Source organism: Chroicocephalus ridibundus, chromosome 7 (assembly GCF_963924245.1).
Source record: "Chroicocephalus ridibundus chromosome 7, bChrRid1.1, whole genome shotgun sequence".
Taxonomy (NCBI): domain Eukaryota; kingdom Metazoa; phylum Chordata; class Aves; order Charadriiformes; family Laridae; genus Chroicocephalus; species Chroicocephalus ridibundus.
The window spans coordinates 41,750,565-41,773,229 of record NC_086290.1 but is presented as its reverse complement, the minus strand read 5'-3'; the positions used below and the strand labels follow the sequence as shown (position 1 = coordinate 41,773,229).

General features: G+C 49.7%; 1 protein-coding gene across 7 annotated transcripts in view; it reads right to left on the bottom strand.

Annotated features, from left to right (window-relative positions):
* The window catches only part of VWC2L (von Willebrand factor C domain containing 2 like), a 53,486-nt gene that overhangs the window by 6,642 nt on the left and 24,179 nt on the right, over nt 1–22,665 (bottom strand). For 2 of the 7 annotated variants that reach the window (XM_063341476.1, XM_063341473.1), the window contains one exon: nt 15,352–18,806. The exons of 3 other annotated variants lie outside the window; for them this stretch is intronic. In XM_063341476.1, the coding sequence (XP_063197546.1) occupies nt 18,735–18,806 (72 nt within the window). In that variant the 3' untranslated portion in view covers nt 15,352–18,734. Of the gene's footprint in view, nt 1–15,351; nt 18,807–22,665 lie in introns of those variants that run through there. 2 more of the 7 variants (XR_010071993.1, XR_010071992.1) reach the window with 2 other exon arrangements.

The following is a 22,665-nucleotide window of genomic DNA, read 5'->3' as shown; positions in this document are numbered from 1 at the left end:
CACAGCTCCCCAGCAGACTGCATCTGCATGGTCCCCACTGCAGCACTATGGGGGGTGTGGAGGAAACCATCTGAGCTCAAGAGCATCCCGCATGGAGGGCGAGTGAAAGCTGGGAACAGCAGGAGCACATGGCCTGATGCTCTCTGACGCCATGGGCACGCAGCCTCACGCCGATGCTTTGGCGGAGCTCGGCGCCGGAGCCCAGCCTGGCTCCTGGGGGCTGGGGGCTGCTCCCAGTTGCTTCTTGAGTGGGTTTGACTGAACTCAATGGCTTTGCCCGTGGCTTACAGCAGCCCTCAATTTAGCTTTGTATGTGCAAAGAAGCAATAAAAGGAATTCAAATGTTAAGCACCGCAAGCAAGCACGAATCACTTCAGGCCAACTGTGACATTCAGCTTTGCCCTGAATAGCATCGTGCACCGAGCGAAGCTCATCACCTTCACTGGAACTTCTCATGGTACAACTTCCTATTTCAGCAAGAAGCGGCATTTTCCTCTTAGTTAAATGTTTTCTGACGATAATCCTATGTCTCCCGCCACTCCTTTTAAGAGCCTCCTCATTCCCTTTAGGAAATATTAAGGCTGTCTCCAAGAGAATTTAGCTTAGTCGGTCAATGGATAATGTCAAGGAGAGAGGTGCTGATGGCTACGCTTATCTACCTTGCACGGGTAGTTTAGATAGCCGCTAAACAGCAACTCAATTTAGCCAGCCATCCCTCAGGCTCCCGCGTGATGTGCCCCACAATTAAAGCTGCAAGGGATAAGGAGAAGACAGCGCTGTTTCCTGACAGTATTTAGGAATGGATACAGCCTGCAAACATCCCCATGGATGCTGGTTCAGCTGAACGAGTCTTGACAACTTTGCTTTTGGAGCCTGACCGCGAATGCAATAGGGCATGGGAATTCACTGCTGGCAAGCTGCACCAAACCGGGGGGTGGGTGGGGAGAGCCAGTTCTAGTGAATGTGACCAAATGTCCTCTTGCTGGGAAGGCAGATTTTTTCCTTGCGTGTCTCCACGAAACGTGGTCTGCAGCACAACCATCCCACGCCACAGCCATGTAGCCTCCAGGGCTGGCGTCCGGCACTCCCAGCGTCGCTCGGCTGAAACAAACACTCACAAAGCCACGGCCAGGTGAGGCTCACACCCTGGACCCCGCGCAAGGATGCGCGTGGCCAACCCTCCCACGGCGAGAGAGGCGAAGAGGCGAGACACGGCAGAAATACAAGTGACCCCGGGCTCTGGTGCAAAGGGCAGAAATCGCCGGCTGCCGGCACCTTGTGACACGGTCCACGTGCAGGCTGAGCTCTGCGAACAGGGGCAGATAAACCTAATATCTTGCTTTTAACGATGCCCCCATCCCCCCCCCGCCCCGCCCCGTTTCTGGAGGTTAACACAGCTCCGCTCTGCTGATCCCACAGGATCTTTTAAAATGTTCCCTTAGCTCCATCAACGCTATTTATGGGATCACTTCAGATTGCAAGAAAAGACCTCAATTTGTGGCTTTAATTAACGAGTCGAGGAGGGAATGAGTCTTGTTTCCGCTGCCTGGTACCACGCCTGCCTGCCCCCTCTCCCCAGGGGGGGAGAAGGCAGCGGCTGAAGCCGGAGGTGAGACATAAAGAAGTCAGCTGCTGATGCTGAGCTTTGCCTTATGGAAAATTAAACTTGATGATGCTCTGCACGGGGCGGGGGGGCTGAAAACCCCCCCAAAAGAGAACAGCTCTGGAGCTCTGTTGTGTTGGAAAGAGGCTGAAAGCAAAGGTCCCAGCTCGAAGCACGGCTGAAGCCCAAGGGCACATCAGGAACGGGGCTGCCACCACCATCGCATGTGTGGTGGGGTGAGTTCACACCCTGATAATGCCCCACTCGAACCCCTGGTCTGTGGCCACTTGCTTCTTGGTGGTGGCAGGAGAGAGGGGAGCACGCCGTGGTTCTGCTCCCAGAGATGATGCCCATGTCCCCCAGGCTATGGAGGACACAGGTCTTTGCAGATTAGAGGACATGTATTCATCCGACACATTCCCGATACATACCTGAAGTGAAAATAACCCCCCCTGGACTCCTCTATAGCCCAAGTCCATCCCCACCCAACCTGCACAAAGGCTGGAAATGGGACAGAAATGGACTGGAAATGGTAATGGATGCCACCCCCTTGAGGTGACCCCAAGGTGGAAGGTTCACTCTGCCTTTGCCGCCTTGTCCAGCCACACATGGAGAGATGGCACCGCCAATAAATGCCCCAAATTTCACTCTGTTACCTAAAACATTGCAAAATGTGATCCTCTCCTTTTTTTATCTGTGGACAAACCCCACTGGCTCTGGCTAAAAGCTCCCTGGAGTCAACTGGTGGTACCTCCAAGCCACCCACGAGCTTTCAATCTTGTGCACCATTGCCCCAAAGAACTAATCTCCTCCAAAGCTGATGTGCAGCTCTTCTCCATCCTTCCTGCAGATTTCACTCCGCACAAGAGGATGCTAACAGCCCTTCTCAAGCACTGCCTATTTACATGAGCTATTTTTCCAGCCGTAATTCACGTTGCTGGGTGCCTGAAGATGCCTAAAAGTTATTTAATCTCTGCATTAAAAAAAATAAAAAAAAAATATATATATCTGCAGTATCCTTCTGCAGTCTAAATCCAAGTTACTCACTCTAAGCAAGCCCTACATCATGAAAAGAAGTGCATTAAAAAGGCAAGACTGAGCTGACAAGCTAAATTCTGGGCAACGGGAGCTTTTCCACTGACCTTTTGCCAGCGATGAAGCCGGCACAAAAAGTGAGATAAAACACACCTGCAGCTCTCAACCAGCCCAGCAGGATGGGGATCTCCCGGTGGCCCCACGGCACCTTCTGGCTCTCCCCACGCAGAGATGTTTCACATCATCCGGGCCTTGCTCGGGCAACCCCAAGCATCTGCTGCTTTGGCGTCTAACAAGGGCAGGGGACCTCGCTCAAGTTCCCTAAATCATGACCTGGCGCCCCGTGACACCGACTGATTTAATCCTCGCTGCTTTGCACCGCGGTTAGAAAATTACTGATAGCTCGTTATCCATCTTAATCAGGATCAGCAAACAAATGAGGGACAGGGAGACATCCAGAAGGGAATACACCGCATTACTCCTCCTTATTGATAGCACAGTTACTTAATTTGATGTGGAGACATAACTTCAGGCATCACTAAATACTGGAGCAGGAATGTTGTGGTGCAAGGAAGATCTATGGGTGCAATTTAAAAGCAGTCTGTTTAGGAGCGGTGACGTCTCCCAGCGCCGATACAGATCTGAGCTGTGCGGACAGACGCGAGATTATCCCTCAGCAAGTTAAATACAGACAGCGGCTCTCCGACAGTTAAAAAGCACCAGCTGAAAACTGCAGCCCCGCTGCCCTCTTCCTCTGCTGCACTCCTGGGAGGAGCGCGACGATGGGGGACTGAGCCCCAGGCTGATGGTCACCCCCAACCTGCCCATCCCCGGCCGCCGCCGGTGTTTGCTTTCCGACACACAGCACTGCCCACGCCGGGGCGGCAGCAAAGCTCTAGGTTAGACATTTGCGGGGAAGGTGGCATGGAGACGATGGGAGAGAAACGCGTGTTCAGCACAGGCGTCTGCAGAAAACGGATCAGCCACCAAGCGGTGCCAATGACTGACAGCCGATGCTGCCGCTGGCGGGTACAAGGGGATGCCAAACCAGGCAGTGTCCAGGATTAAAACCCAGAAGGAGCTGAACGTTTCTTCCAGCAGGAATATTATCACTCTCTGCAACCCCCTGAAAGGAAGGGGTAGCCAGGGGGGGTTCGGTCTCTTCTCCCAAGGAGCAGGCGATGGGACAAGAGGAACGGCCTCAAGTTGCGCCAGGGGAGGGTTAGGGATATTAGGAAAAATGTTTACACTGAAAGGGTTGTCAAGCATTGGGACAGGCTGCCCAGGGCAGTGGTTGAGGCACCATCCCTGGAGGTATTTAAAAGCCGGGCAGACACAGTGCTTAGAGATACGGTTTAGTGATGGGTTTGTCAGAGTTAGGTCGACGGTTGGACTCGATGATCTGAAAGGTCCCTTCCAACCTGGGCAATTCTGTGATTCTGTGATTCTATGAGGCACACTAATAAACTACCAGGAGAATTAACCTTTTCAATCAGTTTTTAACAATCCAAGACTAGTGCAGATAATCTAATACAACTGATCTGGGTACACTAAAGAAAACAGGGCAAGTGGGACGTTTCCAGCTGCTTTAGATTATGGGTATTTGCCTCATCATCTGGGCCCTTCCCCGAGGCTGGTGCATCAAGCCTCCGTGTTTCTGATCCCAAGCGCACAGAAACCAAAGCCGGGAGCACATCTGAGGGCACCTCAAACTCCTGCTAAAACCTCTGCCCCTGGTTTCCCTATTTTACCAGGTTTCTAACCCAGTGGTGGGTTACGGCCTGTTGACCAGCAGGGTTAGGCATTGCTGCGATGCAAATTAATAGCTAATACCAAATTCATATTAATTCACCCGCTCCGATGATTGAATAATACACCCTATTAATACACCTGGACTACGGACCCGGCCTTAAATATAGGGTTTCCCACCCCACCTTTTAATATAAAATGCAGGTTGGCATTTTCAAAGTCACCTATGGGATTTGCGCATCAAATTCCTCTTCATTTTAAAAGGACCTACGTGTGCAAATACCTTCGTGAGCACTGAAAAGTTGAGCTTACGGTAAAAACAACGCGCTCAGCACTGCGCAGGCAGAGACTGCACCTATAACGCAGCTTTTCCGAGTCAGATTTTCACTGTGTACACTCAAGGTTGAAGAAGGAAAACAGTAACACCTCAACGACAGCAATAACCATCTATTCCAGTGAGAAATGCATGTTTCAACATTTACCTGACCAAATGAAAAGGATTAGCTCTTAAAAATTTCCCTGCAGACAGCATAAAGCTTTGGGAGAATACCATAGATTTTTTTTAAAAATAAAGGTAGATTTTAATCGCAGGCAATGAAATCTACTCCTAGGTCATTATAACCTCTCAGGTAAGTAATAGGCTTTTAAAAACTTGTCTAAATAGATATTTCCCAAAACGAACTCCAACAGCGCTGAAGGTACATTAATTCTTTTAATGGTTCAAACATGGCAAATAAGGGTGGGGGTTTTTTTCGGAGCCGGTATAAAATAGATTCAGTTAAAAGAAATCAATTAATAAAACTACCATTAAAATACTGCATCGGCTGGCATTGTTACCGATAAAATCAACAGCCAAAGGGAGGAAAAGTTGGACCTTCCGGAGACTAAACCTTTAAGTGAAGGAATCTATACCCGCAGGGTGCAACATCCTGCTGCATTCCCGCTGCCCTCACCTTGCCAGCTCGGGTCCCACGGGACAAGATCGTGCCGTGGGACAGGCTCGGTGCGGGGTGACCATGCCCTCACAGCCGCCATTTCCCAGCTCACCCAAGAAACGAACTGGGATGTCGAGCGGTAAAATCGGCCACTGCCTTGGCTGGATGTTGATCTGCCCACTGCAGCGGTGTTGGGGCATCTCCCAAGGCACCGTCCCTGGAAGCAGCAGCTCCATCAGGCAGTAACAGCCCTGCGTCCATGCAGGCATGAGAGGAAACCCTCATCTAGGGAACTAAGTGGCAAAACAGCCCTCGACTGCCAAAGTACTGGGTGTTTGCCCTCTGCCCGGGTATCTCCATTCAAAGGCGAAGGTTAACAACAAAAGAATAACAACTAGGACTTTTTCTCTGGGTCTTTCGAGCTTTTGGCCAACTTCTTCACCTCTCGGTTGCACTCGGTGTGAAAATTTAATGATTTTTATGGCCCATTTTAACATTTTTATGTCTTTTTTCTTCGGAAAAAAATCCCACATTTGGTGTAAGAATTAAAACAGTATTTCATTCTTAACTGCAATCACCGATGATGTATGGAAGAGAGCTGGCTGCACGTCAACTCAATATAAAGCCAGAATTGAATCTGACTTGGTCACTACAGCTGTGCACGATGTTTTATGGGGTGAGTTTTTTTTTCACATCAGTCATAAACGAAGTGGGAACTGTGACTGTGGTCATTTTGTATAAAACAGGAGGGAAAAAAAGCAAAAGGTGGGGGTGGGTGGAAGAACCAGGATTACTATGCATTTGTAGTCGTGCATTTAGATGTGTAGTCTACTGGAAACTCAACCCAACCCGTCGTTGGATAATGACACTACAGCGGTTGACACACGATGACAGCGGCACCACCACGCACAGCGCTCATGGCAAGGCTCGCCCGTTGGTACGAGTAAACCTCTGCGCGAAGGGGCAGAAGGGTTTCTTAAACTGCAGGAAACCACAGGCTCAGGAGGAACCCTCAGCTCCCGTCTGAAAACCAGAGCTTCACCGCAATCCCGATGGCTGTGGGAACACGTCAATTGGTAGAAAGACGCCTTTGTGCCTTTCCACCAGCCTGAGACGAAACGTGACGCTTTGAGACCATCAGCCACGGTCCCATTTTTTTTTTCCTTTTCCACCTGGCGACAGCTTTTTCTGATGCAGGTTTTGAACGTGGGCTCGTGTTAGAAATGGAGCTTCAAAGCAAAAGCTTTTCATGTAAGAAGAGAGCTGCTGCTGAAACCATTTCTTTCTACTCCTGGCTTGTGTTTGAGTTGGGTTTTCTGTTGCCGGTTTTGAGCAGAACCCAATTTTTGTACTTTGCGTGACACAGCAAGGCCGTCTCCTGCTGCCTTCTCCACCCTTCCCATCCTCCTGGCCGCCACAATGACAGACACAGAAATGACTGGTTACGGGGGGGTAAGACCCAAGTGCAAGGTGGATTTAACGAACCCGTACGTGTATAAAAGCTAAAAGTCTAAAAGTCAGTCACCAAAGGTTCCCTTTCCAGTCGAAGATTGGATTCTTCTGGAGGGTGCTTAACAGAGCCAGGCGGCATCCTCCCTTGGGTTTGCCTTTTTTTTTTGCTAAATATAAAATTTGCTTATATGTAAATTTGCTTATATATAAATTATAAATTTGCTAAATATAGTCCCACCCCAACCTACCGGTCAGGCTGCTCCCATTTCCACGCCAATCTGTACAAACACTTGATTACCCAGAGAAAGGGAATAACCCCAATGGCAGAAACCGTAATTCCTGAATTTGTTTGGGGAAGTTAATTACCTGCCTGGGACATGGACAACACCTCCCCTCCAGCCTCACCTGCTGCGCTGGAATCTGCAGCTCCTGCCACCAAAGGAAAGGTCAGGGCAGGACGCAGGGACCCCGGGGACACACGGGGAGAGACAGCCCTGGCAAGGACGGGCACACCTTGGTCTGACGGACGGAGGAGACACGCAGGGGTTGGTGCTTCTGGAACAAACGGGCCCCGAAACCTTCTGCTGGGACCTGCCCTGATTTTTCCAACAGCCACAGAAGCAGCTTTAATCCACGTTTTGTCCCCAGGTTTTGCTCTTCCGAGGGCCCATTATGCTACCTGGATTTAATGGTATCCATGGCATTTGCACAATGCTTTCCGATGGTGCCGTGCAAAGAGTCAGGTCGCTAATAAAAATAAAATGAGTGGTGCTGGTTTTGCATGTGAATAGTTGCATTTAACGAAACCATCAAATGGAAAAGGATCGTCCTTTCCTTTGCTAATAATTCCGTGTGCCACTACAAAATGCATTACCACAATCTATGTGGGCTTTTATACTCCAGGAGATGCCATGCGATATGCTGATGTGCCAGGACAGGATAGTTATGTTGCGCTGTAAGGTAGCGACTAGGAATGATGAAAGGCTGGGGAAAATTTGTAGTGGATAGATGTGGTTCTGCATCCCTCCCCCCTAAATTTTCCAAATGCTTCGTTACCCCTCATTCTGCCAGTCTGTTTTTATTACTTAATTACTGGGTAAAACTATTATTCACTCTCTGGTCTCGGTGGCACCACAGTATCCGAATGGCTCACAACCCAGAACCTGTTAATCATCACAGCATCCCCATGGGGCTGGGAAGTGCACGGGGGAAACTGAGGCACGGTGGCAGTGCCCTGCTCGAGGGGGCATGGGTTATTAAACCAAACTCACGGCCAAAGCACCAAGCGCTGTGCTGACCTGATGTGCAGCCCTTACATTTTCCTCTCTTCTTGGGGGGCTACAAGCTTTGGTGCTTGGTCACGGGGGCTTTTGTAGCGGCGCTGAGACGTGGGGCGACGGTGCTGCTTGGCCAGGTGCTGGTGGGGAGGGCAGGCAGCTTCAGGGACCCCCCCACCCCCGTTCCACCTCCTGTAGACAGACAGTGCCCGAAAAAACAATAGAGGCACCCCACTAACGTGTAGTTCTGGGTTTACTGGGGGAATTAAACTGGTCGCCGCCTCCTCTCCCTGTGTCTGCGGTACAGGGTGCAGCACGCGCTGCGTGACGGGGACAGCCCAAGCCGCCCCACGCAGCAGCCCCCGCCGAGGGCAATGCTCAGGTCACTCTCGGCCCTTCTGCAGATGCCACTTTTGAACAAAACTCGTAGGAACACAACAGGTTTGAGGCTGCAAACTGTCCTCAAACGTGACTGAAATTGGTTCGGACCTTATCGGCAGGGGGAAGGGACTGCAGGACGGAGCAGCAAAGTGATGGACATCACATTCCCAATGAAATGCCCCATGTCTGAGTGTTTCCACGCTCTTTGCCAAGTATTCCCTGCCTTCTTTTTCCTGGGTTCATTTTGTCCTTTAGAATTATTTTTTTTTAAAGCCGGGAGGGGGATTTAGACATTAGAACAGCTACTGACCTGATACAAGTTAATGATTTTATAAACCGCCTAAAAAATGCTTTACTTTAAAAGATTGATGTTTCCTATTGTATTTTTTCAATGCCAATTAATTAGTTAATTCATTAGCAATGTAACACAAGAACAGTCTTTGAAAATCCGGTGCTTTGTGTAGATGCCTTTAATTATGGATAATTAAATACTGTGGAAGGACCTGATTATACCTCCGAGCATTTTCTAATGTGGAAAATGAAACACGCTCTCGTACTCCTGAATGCCTGTAACAAAAGCTGAGCTCACCAACGACACGCAGGAAAAAAAGATGGAAAAAAACCCAACATGCACCCTAAAATCCAGCCCAGCCCAAACCCCCATGAGTAAAGGAGGGCAGAAATCCCCGGGGAAGCTGGAGGGCTTTGCGCACACTTTCCCTGGCTGACTCCCCCGCAGGGGGTTGTACCCGCTCCCCGCCGCGTCGGGGACACGAGCACAAGCCCAACACGGAGCTGCCGCAGCCGGCGAGCAAACGTGGGCTCAGGGCAGGCGGGTGTTAACGCTTGCTGAAGTTGGGAACGGATTTCCAGATGGTCCTTTGTACGTATGGCTGCGGCAGCCAGAACTGCTAAAAAGAGCAAAGCGCTCTCCAACTGAAACCAGGGCTGACCTTGGAAGATGAAAACTCGCCCCTGCCAGAAGTTACTCTGTTAGTTTGGCTTTGCATTCATTCCCATTCCTTGGTTGTTTGTTTTTCTGCCCCCCCCCCTTTTTCTCCTCTTTATTCCTCCGCAGCGATCGCAGTGAGAAAGTCAGCGTCCAGAGGGCTACAATAACCAGCATCGCTCCCTCACAGAGGGTTTTAATCTCAGAAGAAAGTCTGGGAAATGTTTGTTTTGAAGATGGCATCGCCCCAGCGCTTTCAAGAGATTCCCCCCCTACCGCAGCTGAGGTCTTGCAGTAGGACCCAAGGAGGTTTATTTTTGGCTCTTTTTGTACGCGCAGGAAAAAAGTGGGGGGAAAGGAGGGGCACCGATGTCTAAATAAAGCCAATTTGTACTGTCGCACCAGGCACCCTCGCTGCATACGCCTTCCCTTCCTCCTCCCCTCAGCATCTTCTTACACCACGGCCAATTCCTCCCAGCATCCCTGTCCCTCCCGCGCCCTCTGCAGCCCATTGCCTCCTGCCTTAATTAAAAGCCACCAATTAGGGTGCCGAGTGATAAAACGAGGCCGGGGGCTTTCCGTTGCTAGCGGCCAGCCCCGCTTGGCTGTCTGGGAGCTAACTCCTGCTGCCGGGCAGCCAAAGCCGACCCAACTCCCTAATGAACGGCAGGCGATCCGTGCGCTGAGCACATATGCTGCAGAACGGGATCGTTAAGCACCGTAGCGCAGAGCAAGCCACCAGCCGGCGAGACTAAATACTTACAGAGAGCACAGGCCAGGGCTTGGTAAACCTCCAGCGGATGCTTTCGAGAACAAACAGCATCTATTTATACCCCCCCAGACCTCTTAATTCGCATCCTTCTTCCCCGGGCCATGAAGTGATTGCCACACATGGTGAATAAACTCTGCCATCTTTATCGAAGGTATTTCTCAGTTGGAAAATTTGGGGAGAAAAATCAAGGCAGGTCCTGTGAAACCTCAAGGGCGGGATGACACAAGGACGACACAAAACCGGGCTCCACACTGGCACCGATTGATCAGGAGCACCAGAAAGAGGGGAAGACGTCGTCCCTAGTGCGCAGGCCGCCTGACTGTGTTGAGGAGCCAAAGTATCAACAGCGACTTTGTGGCTGCTGATGTCCCAGCGTGGGGCGCTCCTCTGCCCTGGAGATCCCCTCCTGGGCTGCACTGCCTAAATCCTCAGTGGAGGCAGCTGATTTCAGCTGAGAAATGCAGAAATTCATCGACTGCAGGGCGAAATGAACAACTGGACCCGTCCAGCCTCCCGGAGGTGTTATGGGCACTGCCCAGAGATGCGGTGCCTGCAGGCGTCTGTCAGGATTGGCCTCACCTGCTGCTCCCAGAAAGGCTCCCTCCGGCAGCCGAGGGGTCGGAGACTCGCCATCACCCCCGCGCAAAGAGGTCCCCTCCTCCCGGCGTGATGCTGGGGGGTAACACGGAAAAACAGGGGTGCAGCAGACACCCCCCCCCAAAGCCAGCAATAACGCCTCATTCAAAGGTGTCATAACTAAAAGGACATTAAAAGGTGCCAGGCCTGCAAGCACTGCCAGACTCACTGCCGCCTTGACCCCACCAGTTGTGAAAGTTTTTGACATAAAAAGCTTATGTGGGGAGTCTTACTTAATCTTTTTTCCCCCCAGCAGACTAGTGGAAAACAGAAGGCCAGTGATACGTAGCCCGTTTACTGACCCCCTGCCTATTAATACATACAGTGATGGAGAACCATTGGGTTGATTCCATTGGGAGAACAATGGTTCTGTGGGGAATAGGACTCTATTCCCCACAAAAGTGAAATTCAACCAGCGCAAACGGTACCTGATCTACTGCAGAATTCCCTGTGCAAATGTCTTCTCTGCCTAGTGCCTGGTAAGCCCCGCTCCTCAGTCAGGAGGACAAAATGCAGCCGTCTCCTTGAGGCACCTTGTGCACCACCTTCACATCCAGCAAATCCGATTCCAACAAGGAAAAGCTTTCACACACCGCTTCGTAACCCCGGAGCATCTGTGGGGCTGGGCATCGGCTGTCCTGGCCACTCCGCAGTGACTATCAGCATCCCGCTGGAACCTGCCAAGCGCGGCCACTGCCGCGGCTCCCGATTAGCCAGCGCCCTCCTCTAATCCCGTCACTGGCTACAGGTAGTCACGGCACGTTGTTTAACCTGCGGTTAAGAGAGGACGGTTTTGTTTGATCACTTGTGAACCGAAGGAGGGAGAGCGCAGGCAGCTCTCCCCTGAGATGGAGGAAGCAAACAGGGGAGAAGGGGCAATGCCAACCGCAAAAACCACGATTACATGCATCAGAGGAGAAAGGAAAGTCCTGGTTCTGTTGCTGGGGGCTTATAATCCCTCCCTTTGAGGCCACTCGCCTTCCACCACCACTCCTTAAGCCTTTAGGTCCATAGATCTAAGTTAGGATAAATTCGTAAAGAAAAGTAAACACCTTGGTTTCACTGGTTGGCCCACTTGGGAAACCCAAGCGACCATTTGGGCAGGGAAGTCCTTCAAGTGCGGGTGAAACTGTTCAAGAAGGGGCTCTAGGAGGTTCACACCGAGCACCCCGAGAGCTGAACCCAGCTCAGCCCCCTCTGCGCCTCTCAGTCCAAGACTCAAATTGTAGCAAGGTATTTTTTGGCCAAAAAAAAAAAAGGCAGCAAACAGAAGGAGGCAGAGCAGCAATGTGGGGTGCGTGTGTGCAGACCCTCCTAGCCCAGACAAGCACGCGCCCTTCACGGATGAACAGCTTCGTTGTCGATCTGTTACAACAAATGGGAGAGACGGCTGGACACCCAGCTGCTGAAAACGCACGGGTGCCTCCCCAGGCCCATTCACACCCGTCTTGGGAACCGGAGCACGGCGCATCTGCTCTCTAGGGGGGCACGAGCACAGCCAAGAAAACCTGTGCAAAACACAGCCAATGCATCTGACTGTTGCCGTTGTGGACAGGTTTCCATTTTTAATCACAGTTTTCCAAATCCTTAATAATTACCATTTGATATTTCCTGTAGTACATTTCTTTTTTGTTTGACACGGCTTGAAAAGGAACCAAACCCTCTCTCTGGCCGCTTGCCCTGTAGCACCAGAGCCTCACGCGCATTGACGGCGAAAAGCCAGCTAAATTCATTCATGAATAGCTGGCAGCCACTGCCCTGCTCCGCAACCCGGCGGGCAGGTCTGTGACTGCCGTGCCCTCGGGAAGGGGCCGGTGGCCACACCGCCCGGGCGACTCCGGCCTCTGCTTGCTGGGAGATGAAGGATGACACATCGGCTGCCGCCGAGGACCCGGTTCAGATGAATAATCCTCATGCAGAAGGAGTCCCTTGGACGTCAGCGGCGGCTGCGATGAGTCAGAGATCAGAGAACGAGGCTTTTCTGGAAGGAACACCCAGCGTCGGCTCGGCCATCAGGAAATCAGAGCCTCTGACGTGCCCGCGGAGCTGGCTGGGCACCCAAAGGCTGCTGCCGGCTGCTCCCCAGGCTCTGCTCCGACACAGCCCGAGGAGCTGACGGGGCATTAGTCACTCCCTGGTTTTTGTCACTGTTTCTGTATGCGGTGAGAGCTGAGAGGGGATGGCATGACAGCACGCTGGTATTTCAGCACAGAAGCCAGAAATCAGGTAAATGCTCTGACCTGAGCTAATGAGACTCAGGAGGACAGAAGGAAAATCGAAGGAGGGCTCTTCCGCCCGCGCCTCCTGACATTTCCCATGCGTTTCCATCAGACCAGAAAGTGCAATTCCAGGTGCTGTTTTGCAAATGGCAAAGCCTGAGGGCCTGATCCTGCAAGGTGCGGAAGGCTCCACAAGACACACCGGGCGCCACAGCCCCTCTCCAGGCGTGGAAGGTGTTGGCCCCAAAGGCATCTCATCCCAGAGACTATTTTAATCCCATCCTGGACATGAGCACTTATCCAGGTGAGGGCGGGAGCGGAGCCGGGAGCACACTTCCCATCGCCGTCGGAGCTATTTCTGTTATTCCTCTCCCACTCAAACGGGGAGAGAAAGTCAAAGTTGCAACCACTTTTTGGTTTTAATAAAAATGAGAGCAGGTTGTTTGAAATAATTCACTGGGCAAAAAGCCCTTTCATTTCTGTCTTCCCTGTTTGAAACGTTCCAAATTATAAAATAAAGATCCATGTCCAAAACTGTGTCACCCCCTCCACCCTCCCAGATTTGAGTCAGTTCATTCTGAAAGCATTAAAATGGGGCATCTGATCATTTCAAGGTTTTTTCCCCCGACCTTTTTTAACGTACAAACAGCGAGTTTGCTGTAATTGGCCTTTTTCCCGGGGATGTATCAGTGAGTCGGCATTTTCTGACCAACACATTCCCGTCTTCTTCAAATACACTCCACCGGCTGCAGTGAAAAAAACCCCAAGCTTTGAAAGGTCGGGAGAACTCGGTGTGCTCATCTTCACACAGAAACGCTTCTCCCAGCAGACCCCTGTGCAGGACCGCAGCACTTTTCTTTTTGGTACATCGGCTCCCGCTCCATTTATTTTCACAAACGTGAGCTTCCCTACCAACACTGCACGAAACATTTTTAACTGGGACAAAAATGCGGCTTAGCTGGTGTAAAACGAGTTACACCTGTTTACATCAGTTGCGGGACTGGTCCATATCTAGTTGTTGGTTTTTTTTCCTTAAAACTACTTACTGAATTCCTTGTGGCAATCATGATTTCAGAAATGGCTACAAGTGGAATGGAGTTTACCTGAAAAGAATAAACCTGCGTATCCTCCGTGCACACAAAATATAATACTGCTCACATGGTGTAGAGTATGTGTGATGAGGGTGTAGGAGCTCTGGGATACCTAAGGGGAGCTTTGATTGCCTCTCCACCTTCCTAGGAGATGAAATCTAACTTGCAGTTGACATCTTTTGTGCAAGAATGAGGCTAAATCATACATACAATCATATCACACACCCTGAGCGCATCGCAGACAGGGTACATTTCACTCTGTTAGATAGGACTGACAGTCTGTGGCGTTTTCCATGCTGTTTTGAAGGGGTTTTAGCCTGATTTTTTTGAGTTTCTACTAGGAGCAACTGCCGATTTTTACAGTTTTAACTTTCAAGGCCTTGTGTGCAAAGACATGGTAAGGAATACAGGCATGCCTACACAGGGTTGCTGAGTGACCATGTTCTGCAATGAGACCCACCTAATCCATACCTACACCCCACGGGATGGGTTCCTTCAGCCCAGCTGGAAAGCAGCATGTCCTCAGGACACAGAAGTCAGGAGGACCACAGGGTCATCACTGCCTTTGCTAATGAGCTGCTGTGCCACCTGGGGTGCACCACTGCCCTCCTCCCTGTCCTCTCTCCACCCCCGTCCCCAGCTCAGGTGTGAGCTCTACACCTCAAGCCTCTACACACAAAGTCTCCTGGTGGCTCAGTGCTCCTGGAGACAAAAATGGTAAGGGGCAAGAGTGCAGTGGCAGCTTTCCTTCTGGAGGGACTCAGAGAGTGCACCCATACTGCTAAATAAACCAGGCCATGAGATTCTTCTCTGGCACTAACGCCATGTGGCAAGGACTGGCCACATCCACACCACCCAGCATGCCTCCTTGGACCTCCTCCAGACCCCAGGGGGTGCCCTCTTCACCCTAAGACATTGTGTGCATTTCTTTGGGCTGCTTGAGCAAGCAGGAGGGTGGCCCTGCAGCCCAGCGGGTTATGGTCCCTGAGCATCAAAGGTGCCGTATGTGCCTCGGGGTTGGGGGTAAGACATGGGCGGGCAGCGGAGCACACAGAGCTTGCCGACTCCTGCAACTTAGCTGGGCCACCCATTACAAAGTGCTGGCCATCAGGGTCCCATGGGCGAGTGTCCTGCCCAGCCCTCCTTTATTTAGCTGTACCAATACGGCCAGAGGTGCAAGGAACCAAACCACACCAACCCAACCAGCCAAAGCAAAGAAAGCAACATTCTCCTCTTTTCCACTGGGCTTTTATTTGCTGATGACCAAGCCTAAGCTCTTCAGTCTTAGGTATGAAATCAGACCAACACTGCAGAAGGGTTTTCTAAACACAAACACAGAAAGCAAGAAATTACCCCCAACCAGCCAAGCTCTTTGCAGCCTGTGCTGCAGGAATCGAGGGGAGAAAAGCCTCATGCTGCAGGAGCTGAGCTCGTAGACCTGCACTGAGAGCTGAAAGCACTCATGGGAAGTCAAGAGCACGAAGACAGCTAACCGAGAGCGAGAGGGGTGGGCCCAGGGGGTGGAAGGAAATGGATGCTGATGTTTATGGGCAGAAGAGCATCTCTGGACAACACGGACGGGCAATATCTGATGCCAGTCTTGGCACTGTACCAGCCTTGAGCCTGTCCTACAGGAACCTTCTCCAGGCAGCACAGCTCAACCAGTGTCACACAGCAGCATCACCACCACAGATAAATTACCCTCTTCCACCCTCACCTGGACATGCCATAACAAATTGTGGATCTCTCTGGCAAATGTATCCACAAAACTTGCACTTATTTTCATTCTGCCCAGGAGACACACTCCATCAGCAAAGCAGGGATAGAGATGAAGAAAAACACACCTTAAAAATACTTTTGAGTCTCTCCAGCCAAACTGATTGGTGTGTTGGCAAGCGTAGCAGACTGGGATGATGTGCAAACACAGTAATACCCAGAATGAGATTACTGCGCTGATTCCCTCTGCAAGGTGCGTAGGTGTGGAAGAGATAGAAGGCTGCGGCTGAAATGCAGGACCAGGACTTCTACAGACTTCCACAGAAGCAGAGAAGATGGAGATGTAGAAAAGGTGGAGGGAAGGAAAGGAAGCAGGAGGAGAAAAGTTGTAAGTGCCTTTTTTAATTCTAAGTTTCCTCAGACTTGCTTAGCTCTAATCTTTAATTCATATTTTCATTACAGTCTCTTTGCTCTGTAAAGTCTGCATTTCATGTAAAAGGAGCAGCTCAAACATCAATTATTTGACTTAAGTCAACCCCTTGTTAGAGTCCTCTACTCTACATATATGTAGGCTCCAATAAAAGAAGCATTAAACATTCATTAAATTAGAAATACATGAAGACAGTGTCTGCCACTCTTCTCATACAGATATGCTTAATAATCCCAACCTTCTAGAGCTGCAAAAGCAAACCCATCTCTAATCCTTTTAGAAAGCCTGGCCATGCAAAACACCCCAGCCTCCCGCAATGTGCCTGTGAGTCATCCAGAGGTACTCGCTCCTGCAGGGCAGATCCTCAGCTGGAGTAAATCAGAGTAAAACAACACTGCCGGCGTTACACCAAGTGACACGGACTGAGGATTTGACTTTAGGCTTCTCTTGCAGCAAAATGGTTTACAGCAATGTAACTGGATAATAATGTCACTTTTGGTCTTTTAAGTTACACCACGAATCTGCTCAGGTGAGGAACAGCAACACCGTGTCTGCTTTCATTCCAGCACTGCCCGGCCTGCTTCCGGTCTGCAAAAGAAACCCGGTTTCCCAACCTGAACCTAGAAACTTTCCCCCCCAAAAAACACCCAAACCCACCCGCTCCTCTACAATATACCAGCATGATGATAGCGGATCTTGAACTACCACTGCCATAGGCTTGTGCACACTAATTTCAGCAATGTTTTCCCAAGGGGAAAAAATCACCGGTGAGCAGATGCTTCTTCATAAATATTTCTGAGTTTAAAGAGCAATGCAGTAACGTGTTTCCCACGCCTCTGTGAGCTGTGTCCGCTTATTGAGAGCTTTGGAGCAAGTCCCATCCAACAAATGACTTCTCACAGTTGCCCCTGACCCTTCTCTTTAGGGTGCCTCTAGACATTCACTTTGGACTGTGCTGGGGTGGAAGCACGGCAACACGGTCAGGACCTGGGGTACAAACTCAGGATAGCAGCCTTCAGCTCCCGCCTGGCCTTCGGCTGTCTGGCATCTTCTCCTGCCTATTTAATGTGTGAATTATCCTTTTCTTGCTTCCTGAGCAGAGGAAGAGACCACAAATGCTCAGGAAGCCCCTGTAAGCTTGCAGATGAACACGCCGGGTCAAAAGGGGCTGCCGTCCCGCTGGAGCCCTGCTGCAGCACTCTTTGCATCGGGCTTTTCCCGGCAGCGCCACTGTCACTCTGATGCTACACAGTCCAGCAGCTACCACTTTGTGTGAGCACTGAGCTGTGTGATAGAGTTAATCACATTAAGCGCTGTTCAGTTCATGTCTTTTTTGTTCTCTAAAGGCTTTTCCTCTCCCTCGCCTCCTTTAGTCTCTCCTTCTTCTAAACTGCAGGAGGTGGAACATTCAACTCAGCCCTCCCTGATGCTATCCAGCACCAGGATGGTTAATTCTGGAAGGTTTAACCTCTATACACCTTTCCAAAGCTTTTCACCGTTATTAAGTAACTCTTCCAACAGCTGTGTCCACAGGGAGCGGGTCACAGTCTTGAGTCAGCAGGGCATTTGAGCACCTGGATAATCCAGCTGCGTGAGATTTCCAAAAGCAATGGAGGGGCTGGCTCCTGATAGATGCTTACGTACCCAACTCTCATCAGCAAGTTCAGCATCTATGTATCTTTAACCACTTGGCCCAGAGTGATGGAGGTGAACGAGCTCCACTGAAAATCCATTTCAGTGAAATGACTTCTTTTTCAAGGAACAGTAAAGCAAGTACAAAGTGTTTTGTCAGGTCGGTGACTGCCTGGCCCAAATATACCATCTTGTTTTCAGTCTTGATCTTCCACCAGCTTTTAAATCAATCCTCTTTTTCCCCTCTGTTGGTAATCAAATCACTCCTTTAATTGAGCTAATAGGGCACCACAGTTTACATTCCTGCTGGTAAACACAAAGAACATTAGCCAACAAACAATCAAAAACGCATCATTTGTAGTCTCAGGAATTTGCTTTTGCATTCACCCTTCCAAAACCACTGATTTTCATAGCTGGCCCCAAAGCCTCAGTGCAGCGGGCTCTGTCATGGCAACGTTACGGCAGCTTCTACAGCTTCTGCAAAAATAGAAGATGACTCCTGATGTGGGGTGGCATCTCTGCATCGGCACAGCAGCGCTCAGGAGGTGGCTGTGGAGCAACCACTGGCCCCCCCCGTGCTGGGCAAGCACTGACCGAAGTGCGGCAGGTCCTTCCCGCGGCCCCTCAGCCTGCCATCTCAGTGGGGTGGGAGTGGTGGGGTCAACCGAGTACCCAAAAAGCTGGCTGGCTGCCATGATTATTTCATCCGCCGAGAACGAAGGGTGACGTGGCTATGCTATACTACCAGCTTCTGTCTCCGGGACCTATGAAGAGGATCGTGGAGTCCAGCAAAGTCCGGCGTGGGGGATACATCTTCTTCTTGGCTGGTCACATTCAACTCGCATCTGCACAATCAATCAGCATATTGCATAGACTTTGACTGAAGGGGTTTTAACTGCAATCTTAAAATCTGGCCATTTCAGGAATTCCTGAAATAAATTAGAAGAGGAATTTTATTTAGTTGTTTTTTCTAAAGGAATTTCCCCACGGCTCCAAACCACTGTTTTCCATAAAGTAAATGAATATGAAGTCTTCTCTCGTCCTCTTGCCACATTTTCTGTGTCATCTTTATCCTGCAACAGTTGTATATAATCAAATGGCAGACAAAACATCCTCTCCCCAAAACCTTCCTTTCTTTCCTCAAACTTTTAGTAATTTTTTTCCACACTTCATTGACTTTTTTTGTCACTGATCATGTTAGAAGCGGATGCTTTCCAAAACAATGACCTGGAGATTCAGCGATCAACACCTTGCAGACAAATAACAAGCTGTATTTATGCAATAAAGCACAGGTAACTTAATATCCAGGCACTGGATTACTTGATATTAAAATCTTGGCACTTTTCAAGATAGCTGATAATTTGGAACAATAGAAACCGCATGGAAAAGTTCTTTCTGTCAATATTGGTTAACAACTTGCACTGTTAATCCATTACCTTCACCTAAAATACAATAAATAATTTACATTTATATGGAGCCTTTTGTCCCCCAAAATCCCAAAGGGTTTTGCAAAATAAACACATCGCATTGACCCCCCCAAGACAATACCTGGGCATTGACTGGGCTGTCTCGCTCATTCAGAAGGAAGAGCCCTGGTCATTGACTGCGTCGCCAACATCTCTTTCTGCAGCATCTAGATTTTCCTGGGAGGTCTACCCACCCGAGGGGTAATCGGTATTAACCCCGCTTCATTTATTAAAGTAAATGAAGTTCCTTAACCGACTTTCTCCCGGCGTGCGGCTGGACGGGACAAGAAGAGTCTGTCCTGGAGGCTGCCTGCCCACGGCCTGGCACCAACCCCCACCACTGTCCACAGCGGAGCTTTTCCAAAGGGACACCCCTTTGGCCCTCGGGGCCTTCAAAAACCCTCCCACTTAGAAAAAAGCTACTTCTATATACCAATTGCTAGGAAAAGGCAGCCTCAAAGGTCGCCCCCCGGGCGATGTTCTACGCAGTGGCGTGCAAAATTCTCTCAGGGACACATGTAAGGCGTATTTGTTTGCTAAAGGAAAGGCCGCCCTCGGCTTCGATGGGCTGGGAAAACCCCCGAGGGGGTTTCTGGGCAAAACACGCCGTGTTACAGAAGGCTGGGGTGCGGAATGCTTATTTCAAATTAACTTGGACGGAGAAATAACGAGCAGCAAGTTTATATTCTCAGTAAATTAAGAGAGAAGCTTAGGTAAAATGTGGCTTTATATGCATGGCAATAAATCATTATTTACTCACTTTTGCGCTCATGTCCTCAAAGACGAAGACATTTGTATGGAATTATTAATATTTATAGCATATAACAATAAATACCCATAAGAGCTTTGCTGAATATGCGCTATTTTACCAAGGTAGATCTGTAAAATCTGAAGGGCAAAGGGATCTTTTACTTGCATGTGGAGGGCAGGATCAGAATCTTTGCTTTGAAATCCGTATCAACTGTGATAATGTAAAACTTTAATTAAAGACTCAGTGACAGATTATCTACAAAACATCTTCCTGCTGCCCAGTATTTCATCACGGATGTCTCCAGAAGCCCACGCTAACGTGAGTAAGCACACTTGCCAGGAAGCATTTCATTGTGGACACGTTAGCTTTTATCTGTCTTGTTGGGTAACAAATCCTTTTGTTGAGGATTAGTGGCAACAAAAATTAAATTAAAAGCAAAACCAGACCCCAAACCAGAAATTTATAACGCTTATTCTGTTCATCCCTCAAGAAAATGAAAACGCCAAGGCAAAGTCTATTTTAGTAATTGCGCTAATGTATGTGTAAATGGGTGAAGGCGCCTTTGAAATGCTCCGAAAAGAATTTCACATTTTAGAGAGGAGAAGAAGTTAACAATTCTATTGTGGCATTTATTGGAATTCTTAAATTAATTTCCCCGACACAGCTGTGCCATAAAATCCCCCATGATGATGAATTTTTGCTAATGTCGAGATTATTTTTGGATACAATTTTGAAGGAGCACTTTGTAACATCAGGAGAACGTGGGAACCCTGCGCTGCCCTTTCCTTGCCTCCGCTCATCTCCCACCTTTCCCTGAGCAGCTGCAAAGCTGCTAATGTGAAATGGCATCTGGTTTTTCTTCCATGGAGCAGCAAAACAGTGGACAGATGCCCAAGGGGTGTGAAGCTGGGCCCCTTAGAGCACTGGGCAAAGATCAGCATGTCGCTAACTCAGCACAGCGTTGGAGGAGAGACCTCACAGGCCACCTGGGGCTTGAACACCTCTACTCACCGCCCCCCGGAAAGGGCACACTGGGAGTGGGTGGGTTTGGCTCTGAACAAACAGCACCGGGGAAGGCAAAACGCAATGAATGTCTCCCTCTGCAAACAGCAGTAGGTGAGAGCTGTTCCGAGCTGTCAAAGAAAAGGAACTCATTTAATCTGGATCCCAGATTAAACCAGATTAAGAGATGGGAGTGATCACACACTGGGGATCCCCCCCATCCCTGCATCCTTGCCAGGCCACGTCCAAAGAGTTGCAGGAAACGTAACGAGCAACGTTTCAGGGACGCAGGGAAGGGCTTTAAAAACCACACGCCCCACCAGTACGGAGGCTCAGCCTGCAGCAGGAGATGGATTTACAGGGAGGGAGAAGCAGAGGTTGGGAAATGAAGAGTTCATGGCCAGGTGAGAAGACCCAGGGGAGGTCTGAGTAACACTACACAGGCATGTCCCCAGCCTCCAGGAGGACGAGGACCTCGGGGGGGATTTTTGGGTGGAAAGGCTGCAGTGTAAGCAGAGTGGATGGATGCTCTCACTGAACGGCGGGAGAACCTGGGGGCGGGAGGGACAGCACAGGTGGTGGCAGCCATGAGCTTTGACTTTAACAGCGACAGGCGAGTTTTGGATCCCACGGAGGAGAGAGTTAACAACAGCTGACACACTTTTGGCTGGAGAAGTCACAATGACTAGAACTAAGAACTCGGGGCCATAATTCCGGCGGTCTGTCACTACCAGGAAACGTGAAATCCAGTGACCTTTCATCTCCACGACAGAAATGCTGCACAGCACCTGGAGCCATCACCCTTAAAATCCACTCTGACAAATTGGACGATAGGACACGAAGGATAAAATGTCCTCTCCCTCTCTCCCTCCCGAATTTTAGCCTCCCGGTGAACCCCGCCTCCTCCCCGTGTAATGTGGTAACCCCTGCCCAGCAGAGCCAGCTTTGCAGGAGCTACACCGCATTTAGCGAAGCACGAGATAGCAATTCTACTTCTTTTGACAATAAGGAATAAATCTCCAAAGCCACTTGTTCAGACTGCTCTTAAATGATGGCAGAGGGAGGGAAATTGATACTGGCTTTTCATGCATCTTCAGGTCAGGTATGTTAGAATCAACAGATTTTTGCATTAACCTCACTGCTTCACAGCACTTTTGCCCTTGGCAAGACATAATTAAGAAAGGCATGAAAATCTATCGGAATGTACGGAGAGGAAATTATTCTTCCATTAATGGCAGCAACAGCTGAACAAGCAGGCAAGCCACGCTGCTAGCGGAGTGCAGCAAACAACGCAGGGCTGTGTTTTAACCCAAAACAAGGACTTTCCTTACCAAAATTTTAAGAAGCAGCTTTTGAAGTGAGGATTTGCACTACATGTTGTTCTGGGGATTGACATTCCCCACCCCCCCCGCAACAGCTGTATCCCTTGAGCCCTTCTGTTTGCCAGTCTAAAATGATGACTACAGGGACCGAGACTAAACTAAAATCTTTTCATCACACCGAGACACGGCACTGTAACTGCCTTCACCACTCTGGTAGAAAGCAAAAGCTACTGGATGGAAGGAAAAA